At 39.7% G+C, this 12,852-nt stretch overlaps 1 protein-coding gene across 4 annotated transcripts in view; it reads left to right on the forward strand.

The window, feature by feature from the left end:
• zbtb16 (zinc finger and BTB domain containing 16) overlaps positions 1 to 12,852 on the forward strand; it is a 211,063-nt gene that overhangs the window by 182,756 nt on the left and 15,455 nt on the right. For all 4 annotated transcript variants that reach the window (XM_015370194.1, XM_015370195.1, XM_015370196.1 and 1 more), the window contains one exon: positions 6,894 to 7,064. In XM_015370194.1, coding sequence (XP_015225680.1) covers positions 6,894 to 7,064 — 171 coding nt within the window. The remainder of the gene's footprint in view (positions 1 to 6,893; positions 7,065 to 12,852) is intronic.

Here is a 12,852-nt window from a genome sequence, read left to right on the forward strand (position 1 = left end):
ATTATGCAAAAGGTGTCAGACGCAAAACATTTCAGAAACCGTATGTATCAAATATGATACATTTGGCTTCATAGGGTTATGGAATCTTTTGCTATCCGATTATTAATCGATTATTCGAAAACAAATAATTAATAGATTAATCAATTTGCTAAATAATTGTTAGTTGCAGCCCTAGTGCTCATAAACATCAGTGCTCTGGTGGTGCAGTCCTTGGAATGATCTTTGCCGAAGCTTCCACCCATGGGAAGATTGTCAGCTGTTTTAGACCTTTTTTTCCATTTGTAAATAATCTCTCGTTCTTTATAGTAACAAACTTAATATAGTTGAAAACCGTAATGTAACCCTTCCCAGACGGATGGGCAGCAACAGTTGCTTCTCTAAGGTCATTGCTAAATTCTTTTTTTCGTTGTTTTGTGCTCTAGAGCAGCCAGATGAAAATACCTCCAGTTTTTACAGTGATGTACGCTGATAATCATTTAATCTGCTTTATTCCTCATTGACACTTTCTTGATGAAATGTTAGAGTGGCATCAATGACTAAATGTTTTTCCTATGTTGATAGTCAGGTTTTTAAATATTTTTTTGATAATAGGTCCCTTTGTTTTCCCACTTTTTATGGGGGCCTATGTAGCTCCGCCAACTTCAAAGTGGCCCTTTTTTGTTGACTGGTGCTTCCACTTTTTGTTTCCAAGCTTTGTTTTTCTGTTAGGTGTGTTTGTATCTGGGTTTCATATTTCCGCCCTGCTCAAGCCCAAAGGTCAAAGGTGTGTTGACCTTTTACATTCCACAAACCTTTTCTCCTCTAATTCCCCATATTTGGCCAGAGCCTGTGTGAGGCCAGGCTCAGCCCCTCCAACTGCTACCCCCTCTCTCTTTATTTGACTCTGAACTAATTACAGAACAATAACAAACATCTTTTTTTCAGTCATACACATGAGAATTTATTAAGTTTTTTTTCTTTGGTTTTCAAAAAATTATAGTAAACACAGGATTATTTATATATGTGTGCGCTAAACTGGTTTAATGGAAATAAAATTGCCTCATATTTGAAGGGAAATTATTTTAAATGGACTACAGCTAGGTTAGAACTCTCCATAATTTGTCTATAATTTGGTGAAATTGATTTCAGAATTTAAAAAAAAAAGGGATAAATATCCTGATTCACAGTCAGTCACTTCAAAACTGGGACAGAGTTTTGATTTTTATTAGAAATCAAAACTCTTACACCCAAATATAACCAGAAACATTTTACTTACTCATTCATATTTTACTGCATCAGCTTTGACGTACTTTTTTCACCATAATTTGGAAGGATTTAAACAAAATAGCTTGTTTTTGTGATTTTTGTGTTTTACCTGCCAAAGGGTATGCATACTCCATACAATATTTTCAATCATTGTACTAAGCTACAACTGGAACTGTATGATGTAAGGTTTAAAAGTTCACAGTTCCTGATATTTGTTGTTACTGTACTGCCTGATTCTCCGAAGCTATCTGTTAGCTCAGTCTGTACATCCCTTTATGTCATAGACAGAAGGGTGTATCAGGAAGTAAAGTTTGTAGCTCTGCTTCAACAGCAGGATACGCTGGTGAAGATTCTCAGTTATCCAGATAATAGTCAGTCCAAAAAAGTAATTAAAAAAAAGAATAAAATAAAAACAATCCACTGGACATTGTTTCCAATTTTGCATTTGGTTCGCTTCCCATCCAGGAAGCTTTTTCAATTCAAAATATAAGAAATAGTGTTGAGTTCGAGGCTTTTTCTTTTTTAGTAGCAAGCTTGCAGAACCCGAACAACCGCCGATTCCTAAGCGGCGGACCCGTTCGTCTGGTTCAGTTTGCATGTTTCAAAAGCGGGGCATACGCTTGGCATTTTTTCTAAATCACTGCACGCAGCTACAGCTTACAGTTCACAATGTTTGTTCTCACACTGTGCAGCACGACGCTCTGATGCGATTTACCTGCTCACACTGTACGTCTAAAAACCATGTGGGACTCAGCTCCGCAGTGAGATGGCGCTGCTTGGACTCGTCTATCTGGAAGCCAAACCAGTAAAGGAGGAATATGAACCTGACTAGAGTTAAACGCGCTGCCTTGGCTATTTTGTGCTGAAAGCCCTAAAAAGAAAAGGCGGCAACGTAATTGGACAAAGACATGGCTGAGCAAAAGTGGCTACTACGGTCTGTCAATTCTACAGAAAGAACTGCATTTCATGTTTGATTTTCTCCCAACTTCACGATACCTGGTCAGGAATTTGTAGTGAGAGGCTGATTGCCCCACGTTACCCTCTGTATACTACACGATGTACGATGTATGATTAGGCTGACGCACAACTGGAAATTCAGTCCGAAAAGGGCAAAAAAATCGCAGTGTAAGCCCAGCTTAAACACAAACATGGCTTTATGTTTGGTCCATTCTATAAAACCTTGAACTCAACACTATTTCTGACATTTAAATTGAAAAAGCTTCCTGGAAGGGAAGCGAAACATCTTCAAACTTCGAAACGTCCAGTCGATTGTTTTAGCATTTTTTGGAACAGCAGGATACGTTTACGATCGCCTCACGAGGGCAGGATTTGATTTTCATCCATCCGTACGATTCCCGATCAGGAGGTGATCTTCAGAGGCTAATCGCCCCTCTTTACCCCATGGATTCTACACGATGAGGCTGAAACTCGACCCAAAAAAATTCTTGCACTGCTATAAGAATCTTCCCCGAAATGCCCGACTTAACTTGTAGGGTCAAGAAATAATTTAAATTGACCTGTCGGACAACAACACATCATGCTCTGATATGAAAAAATAAAAACATTAAGAACAGTCTGAAAAGTATTACTTAGTCATATGGCTGAGATGTTTAAAAAAAAAGATTTGCCTTGAGTATCGACAGAATAAACTAAAGTACCAGCTGAGGTTCTTCATTGTACTGTAAGGGAGATGGGTTCGGTTTTTAAGTTTTGCAGTATTTTAAAGGCTAACTAAGCTGACAGGCATGTCTATTCAATGAGGATCCTGAGAAAGGTTAGCTTGGCTGTCTTTATGACTGCAGATTGTAAGCATATTTTAAGTTACAAGTGTAAGATTTATTTTGATCCCCTCAGAGTATTAGATTTTAGTCTCTCTTCATCATCCTCTAATACACGTTGAACTTACTAGATGATTCCCTGAAACTCCTCTTCACCTTTCCTCCCATCATCATCTTCCAGAAACATCTTCCCCCATCCTTCTTTGGCACATACAGCTGCCACAATGGTGATTGATCTGCTGTGGAGGCTGTCGTGGGCCCTCCTTTTCCTCTTCCTCCTCCTCCAGTGGTTATGAACATGAGGCGGGCTGCTCCTCATAGATTTTTAAATTAGTGTCAGCTTTGCCCCAAAGATGTGTTATTGACTGATGAAATAGAAACTGAGCTCCAAACACTCAGTCCTTCCCCAGAGTTTTCCCCAGCCTGGTAATTGAAAAAAGTGTGAAAAGAGTGTGTGTTCGAAGCAAAAAGTGCAACCCTGCGGTGTGTGTTTGTGTTGCTTGCAACTGTGGGCTCTTTATCTCTGCTGGAGAAAAATGCTCCACGCTCGCTGGAGTCGAGATTCGATTGAAGTATTGCATAGGAGATCTTTATCAATCTGCACAATCCCCTGAAACATTAGAATTGTGTACAACTTTAATCCTATAAATACAGTATGCAGCACATAAGCCTTTGAGGGAACAGTTAATAAAATGTAATGTGTCAGAGCCCCTGTGTTGTTGTGTATACTGTCACATTATTCACTGTGAGCAGAGTGTAAGGCTTGTGTGATTTATTCATGAGCACTATTTAAAATATTCACTCTCATGTATTACATATCATATGTGCTGCAGAGATCATTACAACAGAAGATGTGGCATTAATGAACAAGTGTAAATACTCCAGGATTCACACCTATATCTGAGGTGATGAGCAGCTTGATTTATGCAGCTCTCACCTGAATACTTGTAGTAATTACCAACATAACCATCCATTTTCGTATACGCTTTATCCTTGCTGGGTTGGCGAGGGCTGCTGGTGCCTATCTCCAGCTGTCTATGGGTGAGAGGCGAGGTCCACCCTGGACAGGTCACCACACTCACGCCTAAGGGGAATTTAGAGCAGCCAATTACCTAACAGTCATGTTTTTGGACTGTGGGAGGAAGCCGGAGTACCCGGAGAGAACCCATTTATGTTCAGGGAGAACATGCAAACTCCATGCAGAAAGACCCCGGGGCAAGAATCAAACCCGGAACCTTCTTGCTGCAGGGCAGCAGTGCTACCCTCTGAGGCACTGCCCCATTTAACAACATACCTTTATTTCAATTGCAGTTAAACAAGCATGCATTGGAAACGTAACTATCATAGCTAGTTTTATGCAATAAATTCTGACTTTTTCTTATGAGAAAAACGCCTACCCTTTAAAAATTGCTAAATGCTATTTAGGGCAAAATAAACGTCCTTTGTCTTTAAATTATCTGGTCATTATCAGGCTAATTCTAGAAATCATTTAATTTCACATCAGGGGCACAAAATCTAACTCAGGGATTTCCTTTGTTTCTTGTAAATAGTTAGAAGGATGAAAACAGTCTTGCAACTGGGTTCTCTTTAACATTACTGTTGTAGAAAATGTCATTTTTCTATAAATATGTAATTTTACAATTTACAACAATTTATAATGTCTGACATAATTTGAAGATGAACTGTTGAGACATTTGTTTTTCCAGGAGTTAATAAATGAATGAAATTAATCTTACAGTAACATTAAATGTGAGCATGCTAGGATTTAAAGGTTAGCATTCCAGGCTGGTCTGTAGTGTAGTGCTAGCATAAACATGCTAAACTGTTAGCAGGCCTGAGCTGATAGTTTTACCGTTGCTGTACTATACCATGCTAATTGTCACTACCCGATGCGTACCATCGGCTCATTTGGGCATGCTTTACCAAATTTACCTCCTCTAAAAATAAAAAGCGTACTAAAATATGTGTTAAATGGTAATAATGTCTTTCCTAAGAAAATAAATGTATTAAAATCCTTTCTGTTTTATCACGGGTCTGTGCCCGATCTGTTGGGAAATGGGGTCCTGCGCTACTTCTGAGAGCTAACTTTTTCGGCTTTTGGATTTAAACATAAATCTTGTCTTTTTTAGATTTACTTTTTCCTTTCGTATTAACGTTATGGTATGAAGTACATAATCTAAATATAGAAACGACTAAAGTGCTGATAAACATGGTTTAATCATATTTTGCCGGACAACTCTGAGCATGTCTGATGACAGACAAGCCGAAAACCATCACATTTTCTCAGAAAGCATTTAGTATTTAGTGATTTAAGGATATAAATAAGTACTTTTAGTACCATGATTACATTATTTATGGCGGCCTGGATGAATATCTGCTTGAACATGTGAAAGTGATGTTGTTTTTGGTATCTTAATAATAGGGCATCTCAGCTATCGGTCTCCGCCAGTCACGTGACTTTTGTTGCTAAGACGCCATTTTAGGTGGAAAAGGCGTAGTGTAACGCGCCCGAGGTAAACAATTGACGTCACTTGGCGGAGACCGATTAGTGTTAGCTATTATGCTAAAGTTAGCAGATGTATGGAGATATATCTACATTATTGCACTGTGCCATCCAGCTCTCCACACTGTTGCTCCTTTTTTTTTTTACTCATAGATGTTCTGTTGCATTATATAGTTGATGCTAATTAACCATTATATACCGTTAATATAAATATAATATAAATATATAATATGTAAAATGATCTGCCACCTAAAAAGCAACAGAACAAAGAGCTGCTTTCCACATCTAACAGATCAGTGTTGATGGTGCAGACAAATTTGATATATCACATAATCTATAGCTTTATACAATATAAAACATATATTGTGGATATTTATGCTAAATTTGTGCAATTTGTAATTTCTACCAATTTATGTTTCTTCTTTTGGCATGTAAAATATATTTTAAGTGAATTTACAACCAAAATCTGTAATTTATTTATTTATTATTTATTTATTTATTTTTCTATTTGGAGTTGTTTAGATTAAGTTGTTAATTGTTAGACCCTCACATTAATTTGAGTAATCAAGAACCAACATTTTTGACACCTTTTTTAGAGCAAACATTAAATTAACATTAGTTTTTGTTTCTACTAAGTTGCAATTAATTTTTAATAAATATTTTGTCTTTGCTTTTACAATTAATAAGCCAAGTCGGAAGTGCGTACAAAGCCAAAAACCTCCTGTTACCTCAATTCAATTCAATTCAGTTTATTATATAGCGCCAACTTCACAACACATGTCATCTCAAGGCACTTTACAGTTCAACCAGATAGTCAAATTGATTCAAAGTTTTCTATCAAAGGAAAACCAGTTGATTGCATTGACTCAAATACAATCCCTCACACTAAGCATGCTTGTAGCGACAGTGGAGAGGAAAAACTCACTTTTTTCCAACAAAAGCCTCCCACGGCCTTTGTTGGAAATTTTGGTATCTTTTTAAAAAGAAGGCTGCAAAAACATACTATGTACTATATACAATTTTTAATACATAGCTATATACTATATACACAGTAGACTGTGCGTTAATTTACCGCAGGGAGATAGTGGCAGTGTCACAGGGGTCTCTGGGCCTTGTTGATAAGGCTGGTAGCGGAGATCACCGTCCTGGTCAGTTGCATTGTTAGCGTACTTTTTCTCAGATCAACTCTGGTCATAACCTGATGTTATTCTGACCACATTTCCTTCCCTATTAATTTCCTTCAATATTAATCTAGACACACATTGGCACACAGACTTGCAAAAAGCCAATAAAAAGATATTGAAATAATGTAATCTAATCGTCTCTGATTAACCTGTGACCCTTTTTTTTTTTGTATTTCTTTGCAGGATCTGACATGGCCATCTTTTGCCTTCTTTGTGGGAAGCGTTTCCAGACCCAGACAGCACTGCAGCAGCACATGGAGGTGCATGCCGGCGTTCGTAGCTACATCTGCAGCGAATGCAACCGGACGTTCCCCAGCCATACTGCACTCAAACGTCACCTCCGCTCTCACACCGGTCAGTGAATCACTTGGTATCCATCGTCTGATAAGACGCTGACGACTTTAGTGCTTCTTTTTCCCGTCTTGCTGTAATGTTAGCCTTCATTTCAGCCCAAATTCTGAATCATTCGGCTTTTACTATGCAAAATAAGGGTTTTTAACATACCCTGTTTTCCAGAATTGAAACTGAGCAGTTTTTTCGGGGGGGACTTATAAAACTTAAAATATCAAAATATATGTTTATGACTGATTGTTATGATTGTTCTCCAATTAATTCCAGGTATAGGGAAAACAAAACTGCCATAAATGCTGGTTTGGTCCTATTTATAATGCCTTCATGTGGTAGCCCACATGAAAATTAGACATAAACTCCCACTCCACTGAAAAGCTAAGATTATTTATACCAGATTTGCACGGGTGAGGTAAACTTTAACCTTTCAACATGGCGGAGAGCAACAAAACGATTCTGTATAGCGAATATTGCATTGATAAATGTTCTCTCCTGTTGTGATTTTTTGCCTAAATGATAAGAATATATATTTTTTAAATTATTCACCATTTAACATGCATTTGATGCACCTCTTCTTGCTGCAGCAGATGAATTAGGAAGTCTATTACTGTCTTGTCCAAGTAGCAGGTCAGGATAATCTTTCAATCCAACATGTTTCTCTTCTCTACCACAACGAAAGCAATTGAATACAATGCTCTGGTAATTTTCAGGATCATCTTTACCAGACCACATGAATCCAGCATAAGAGTATAGATTGTGGTTTATATTTTCTAGGATGAAGGAAGATGGGTTTCTTTCCCTTTGTCTGACAAGCCTAAATTATAGAGATAACTTTATAATTAATACAACAGGACAGAGAAGGAGGGACCTCGTTATTGTTTCCATCCAGGCACACAAGCCATGTGTAGCATCCTCTGAGCAACGATAGAAAGAAGAGTTGTGGTTTTCCCATACATTTATATATAAATCCGTACATTAAACTTGTAAAAACTGTTTCTTCTCAACTTTGCATTAATGGATTATGTGGTTCTGTTGAGGTCTTTAAGTCACGACCTTCAGCATGTGCTAAAGCGGTTCATAGCAGAGTGTGAATCTTCCAGGATGAGCTTCAGATCCTCTTAGTCTGAGACTTTATTATGCTACACTGCTTGCAATTTTCATGGCAAAGTCTAGACTTCTTTATGGAGAATATTATTTTTCAAGCAGAAACCGTAGCAAAAAAGTACTACTTTATTAAAATAGACTAAACTTTAACCTTTTCTCCAAATCGAACTTTAATTGGAGATGTTTATCCAGTGGAAATCCGCCTCACTTTGTAGTTTCTTTGTTTGTTTTTTGGGTATCAGAATGCCAGACAAATTAAAATTAAATTCGCTTCAGGTTTTTGTGCAAGGACTACAAGGATTCTCATGTTTGAATATAGCCTGCAGTATGATTCCAAAGTACAAAGGCATGTTTTTATTTTAGGAAATTTTTCTCAGTTGAATAAATATCATGAATTCAGGTCAGTGTGGATGCATTCTGCAGCACTCAAGGGGAGGTTATTTACAGCGACTGTTTTGCTTTTTCTTTCCCTTTCCATCAGTCCACTATAATTCACTCAGCGTCGGCTCCCAAGGACAGGACCAGGATTCTAATACATTTTTTCGTAGGAGCAGAGGTAGCCTGACAGATGCGGCTATTCAGAGCAGAGGAGGAGAAAAAAGAAAACACGTCCATGACAGAATATGAACACATGGAAATGAATCCCATTTCAGCAGCGAGGAAAAAGGCCCTCTTTTTCTTCCCTCTTTCTCTCCGTGTCTCACCCAACCGCCTGTCTGTGACCTTAAATAACAGTCTCACTGTCAGAGCCTATTTAGCTCACCGGCTCGCGGATAAATATTTGAAACGAAAGGCAGTGAGATGAGAGCAGTCGGCTCTATTTACAAGTCAGGCAAATACACCATTTGTGTGTGATGGTGGTGGAGGCTGAGGGGATTCGTGGTGGGGCTGTTGGAGCCGCCCCATACAGTAGAGACGCACACACGTGTTCGGTAGAGGACACACGCAGCGTCTCTGATCCACCTGCCCACCCCGGCGATGCAAATGTCATCTTAGCTCGTCGCTGGAGCTGCAGATGAGACTCTACAGCCTTTTTCCACTTTGAACCTCATCCCACTGTGGGCGTGTGCTAAATCTCAATGAGCCAGCCGTAAAAGCAGTTGTTTGATATGATGCAGAGGCTTTTGTCGGGGGATTAAAAAGTCAGTCTCTGACACAGCCATCATATATGCCAAAAATGGATCCTAATATAACCTTTAAATAAAACTAGAGGGCTGTTTCTCTACAATCACTCTTTGATGCTATTAATACCTTAATGATTAATAGTGGAAAAATACTGATTTAGACAAAATACTGAAAAAGCAGGTTTGCCTAGAAGGATGAGTCCTGTGGCTGTTGACATAAAACATGTTCTGTTTAGACTTCTGCAACCGCACACATCTAATGTCGCTTGGGTCTGGTTGCGAACCTGTTTTGCTGGTATGCTTCTGCACCATCGGTCTGGAATTTTCTAGGGACACACAGCAGTTTTCTGCCAAAGTGCAAGGGGGCGCCTATTCGAGAACTCACGAGAACTTCGGCGGATGGTCACGAGAACTTCGGAGGCACGGGCGGGATTGTTTACCTTCCAAAACAACAATGACGCGTCTGCAAGATATCACGGTCACGGAGATGGATCTAGAGTTGCTAGACATCCAAGAGGAACAGGTTCTGTTAATGGAGTTAATGTAGTTTTCCATTATAGTTGATCCTTGGTTTTAAAAATTGCGCACCCCGGCACCGAATCGAGAAGGTCGACCACTCGGACAGGCGGAAAAGCATACCAAGGGCCAATCACAGCTGCTTTTTGTCGGCATATTTCTGCTTGAGGTCTGTGCGGGTCTGCGACCGTCCGATGCATAGTCAGGTTTTTTTTGATGTGCGCGACGACGGTTACAGAACCTTTGCCAGGGGCGTGGTCGTAGCCTCGTGAGACCATCCTGATCTCGCGAGCTTTCAAGGTTTCACTCGCTAATCAGTCTGGAGACTCTCCGTTAAAGAAAATTTGGAGCCGTTCACCAAACGAACGTCCAATCAGCGTTGGCTTTGAGGCGGGTTGAGGTGTGACGCAACGAGAAGCGCGACAGTTCAGTCTAAAGAACGTGGCGGCTTCAGCCGATGAAACTAGCGTTAGCGTGGCTATCGAGCAAGTTTTATCGGAATTACAGAGTATTTCTTCACTGAAAGAAGAGCAAAACACTGCTCTGGAGGCTTTTCTCAGAGGAAAAGATGTTTTTGCTCTTCTCCCGACTGGTTTCGGCAAGAGTTTGATCTATCAATTGGCTCCTCTTCGTCGTCGCTCTGTTAGTACGTCATATGCTTCTTTGATCTGATTGGTTTATTTGGCCCGTCTATCACCAACATAGGCCAATCAGCTAACCAGTATTTTCGCCCCTTCCCAAAATTACTTCAACGGAAGGTTTCCAGATGGAGCAAATCCATCTGGCGGAGTCAGGTTAGCGTGGTCGTGCACCAAGACAGATTTGATGTTTGCAGAGGCTATGCGTCAGAAGCATTGCTTGGTCTTTAGTATTTTTAGAAATGAACCAGAAGTTATTCTAGGTACCTTATTATTGGATCTAGATTATAACAATTAAGAGTTACAACATAAGAGGATATTGGGTCTTTGGCTCAGAATCAGTAGCAATTCTGTTTACAAATGAACTAGAATGGTGGTAAGGTTGCCCTCATCCTCATTTAGGTGATATTCCTTACATTTTCTATAGGTAAAGTTTGCTGAGCAATAAATTGCAATGTTACCAGGTCATTAATTTAAGCACTGGTACCTTTTACAAGCAAGGTCTAAATGGTCTAAAATGCCGACTCTGAACTTGACCAGCCAACAGCATGGCTTCTTTTTCCCCCAAAATCTTCCCTTTATTTGTAATTCTTATTCCATTATGATTATATTTCTTAAACGTATCCATAAAGCTTGACACCTGCATAGTAATTTATTCTCGCATGAGATCACTTGTGTTAGACTTCAGGTACAAAGACATACAGTAAAGCAAATCTCTGCTTTCTATGTGTGTTTTCGTATTTATTTTTTTTTGGTAAAATTGGTCTCAGTTTTGACAAGAATCCTTGTAAATACCAAAATCTCAGTATTCAACCCCTAATTTTAATGGATAAATAGTGGCAGCTCATCTTTGCGTGGAAGCTTTTTAGATGCAGCTCGGTGGTTAGGCGAATCAGTATTCAGTCGTATCAGCTGACAACAGAAAGCACTTTTAGGGACGTTCATTGCGTCTGCTTCATTTTACCTGTCTGCAGCCTTATCTTTTGAAAGCAGTCTTGCAGCCACCGGCTCTGACACTGGATCCCCATTTAAAGACTAGAAGTGGGAAAAAAAACTGATTTAATGGTGTTTATTTCAGCCTCTTAATCTCTCCATCACGGCTGCTCTCCCTTACAGAGTTGCTTATTTCTCCGTCTCCACCTGCAGTTTCATCGCCTCCTCTGGACATACTATCACCACCCTCCTTCCTCTTTATGTAATTCATCTTTATAGCATGTGTACAGTACAGTTTAGAGTCAAGCACTTGTGAACAAACACACAATGCTGGCTCACAGAAGTGTAGACATGGCAGCTGTGCTCTTCCCTTCCCTAAGCTTCACAGACACACAGAGGGCAGACACTCTTTACAGATCAGGCCTTCATTAATATTCTGTTGTTGTGCACTGTCTGTGTGTAAGAGTGTGTGTTTTTTTACATTCTGAGCCAATTTGCTGTCTGCCGTGGCGGGGTTGTTTTGTGTTCGCAGCTGTATTTGATAGCGCTGCAGCCAGACAGAGGGAGAAAGAAAGAGAGAGGGGACTAAAGCCAGTTCTGTCTTGGCAGAAACGTGGCCCGGTAATTTACAGCCTCTTACCATGTATAATGGACACACTCCGTGTGCCCATGGGCACCCTCAGCGGCCCTTTGGGGTGTCAAAAGAGGTGTTTGAGTCAGGGGGGGGAGAAGACGCAGGTGGTGATGCTTGGGGGCACCCCTGGGTTCACATGGCGCGTCCTCGGTTCCACCTCACTGTGCTGGGTCCTCATCTGTGGCGTCCCCCTCCGCCATGCGGTCACACTAGAGAGAAAGAGAAATGAAACAGAAATGGAGTGGAAAGAAACGGGGATGGTGGCAGTTATATCGGACGGACAGACTAGGTGTAACCATCTGAAACGGTGGTGAGAAGATCTTGAGAACATCTAGTCTGTAATTTCACATCATCTCATAAAATCACAGAAACGTGTCTGATTTACATAAAGCTCCATATTATGTCTCTGTACTGTAGCGTTTTCCAAGGGTAGTGAAAGGAGACGGAAACAAGGCTTCACCTTGGCTTATTTTGTCTATTTCAATAAAACGCACGATGCCCTAATGTCACTTTTATTCATGGTGATATCATAATCTAAAACAGAGAATGCATAAAACAACTATAGTTTCCTTATATCTAATAGAGAAATCATGATCTGGTTCTACGGAAGAGGATTAGGGCCACTAAAAAAAAATGAACTGATTTTTTAATTTCATTTCAGTTTAACATGGGAATTCCGAGATTAAAGTCGGAATTCTGACTTTAATCTCAGAATTCTGACTTTTATATCAGAATTCTGACTGAATTCTGACTATAAAAAAAGTCAGAATTCTGAGAAAAAAGTCAGAATTCTGAGATTAAAGTCAGAATTCTGACTTTTTTCCCATACTATACTGAAATAAAAT

The sequence above is a fragment of the Cyprinodon variegatus genome, unplaced genomic scaffold, assembly GCF_000732505.1.
Source record: "Cyprinodon variegatus isolate N-32 unplaced genomic scaffold, C_variegatus-1.0 Scaffold43, whole genome shotgun sequence".
Taxonomy (NCBI): Eukaryota; Metazoa; Chordata; class Actinopteri; order Cyprinodontiformes; family Cyprinodontidae; genus Cyprinodon; species Cyprinodon variegatus.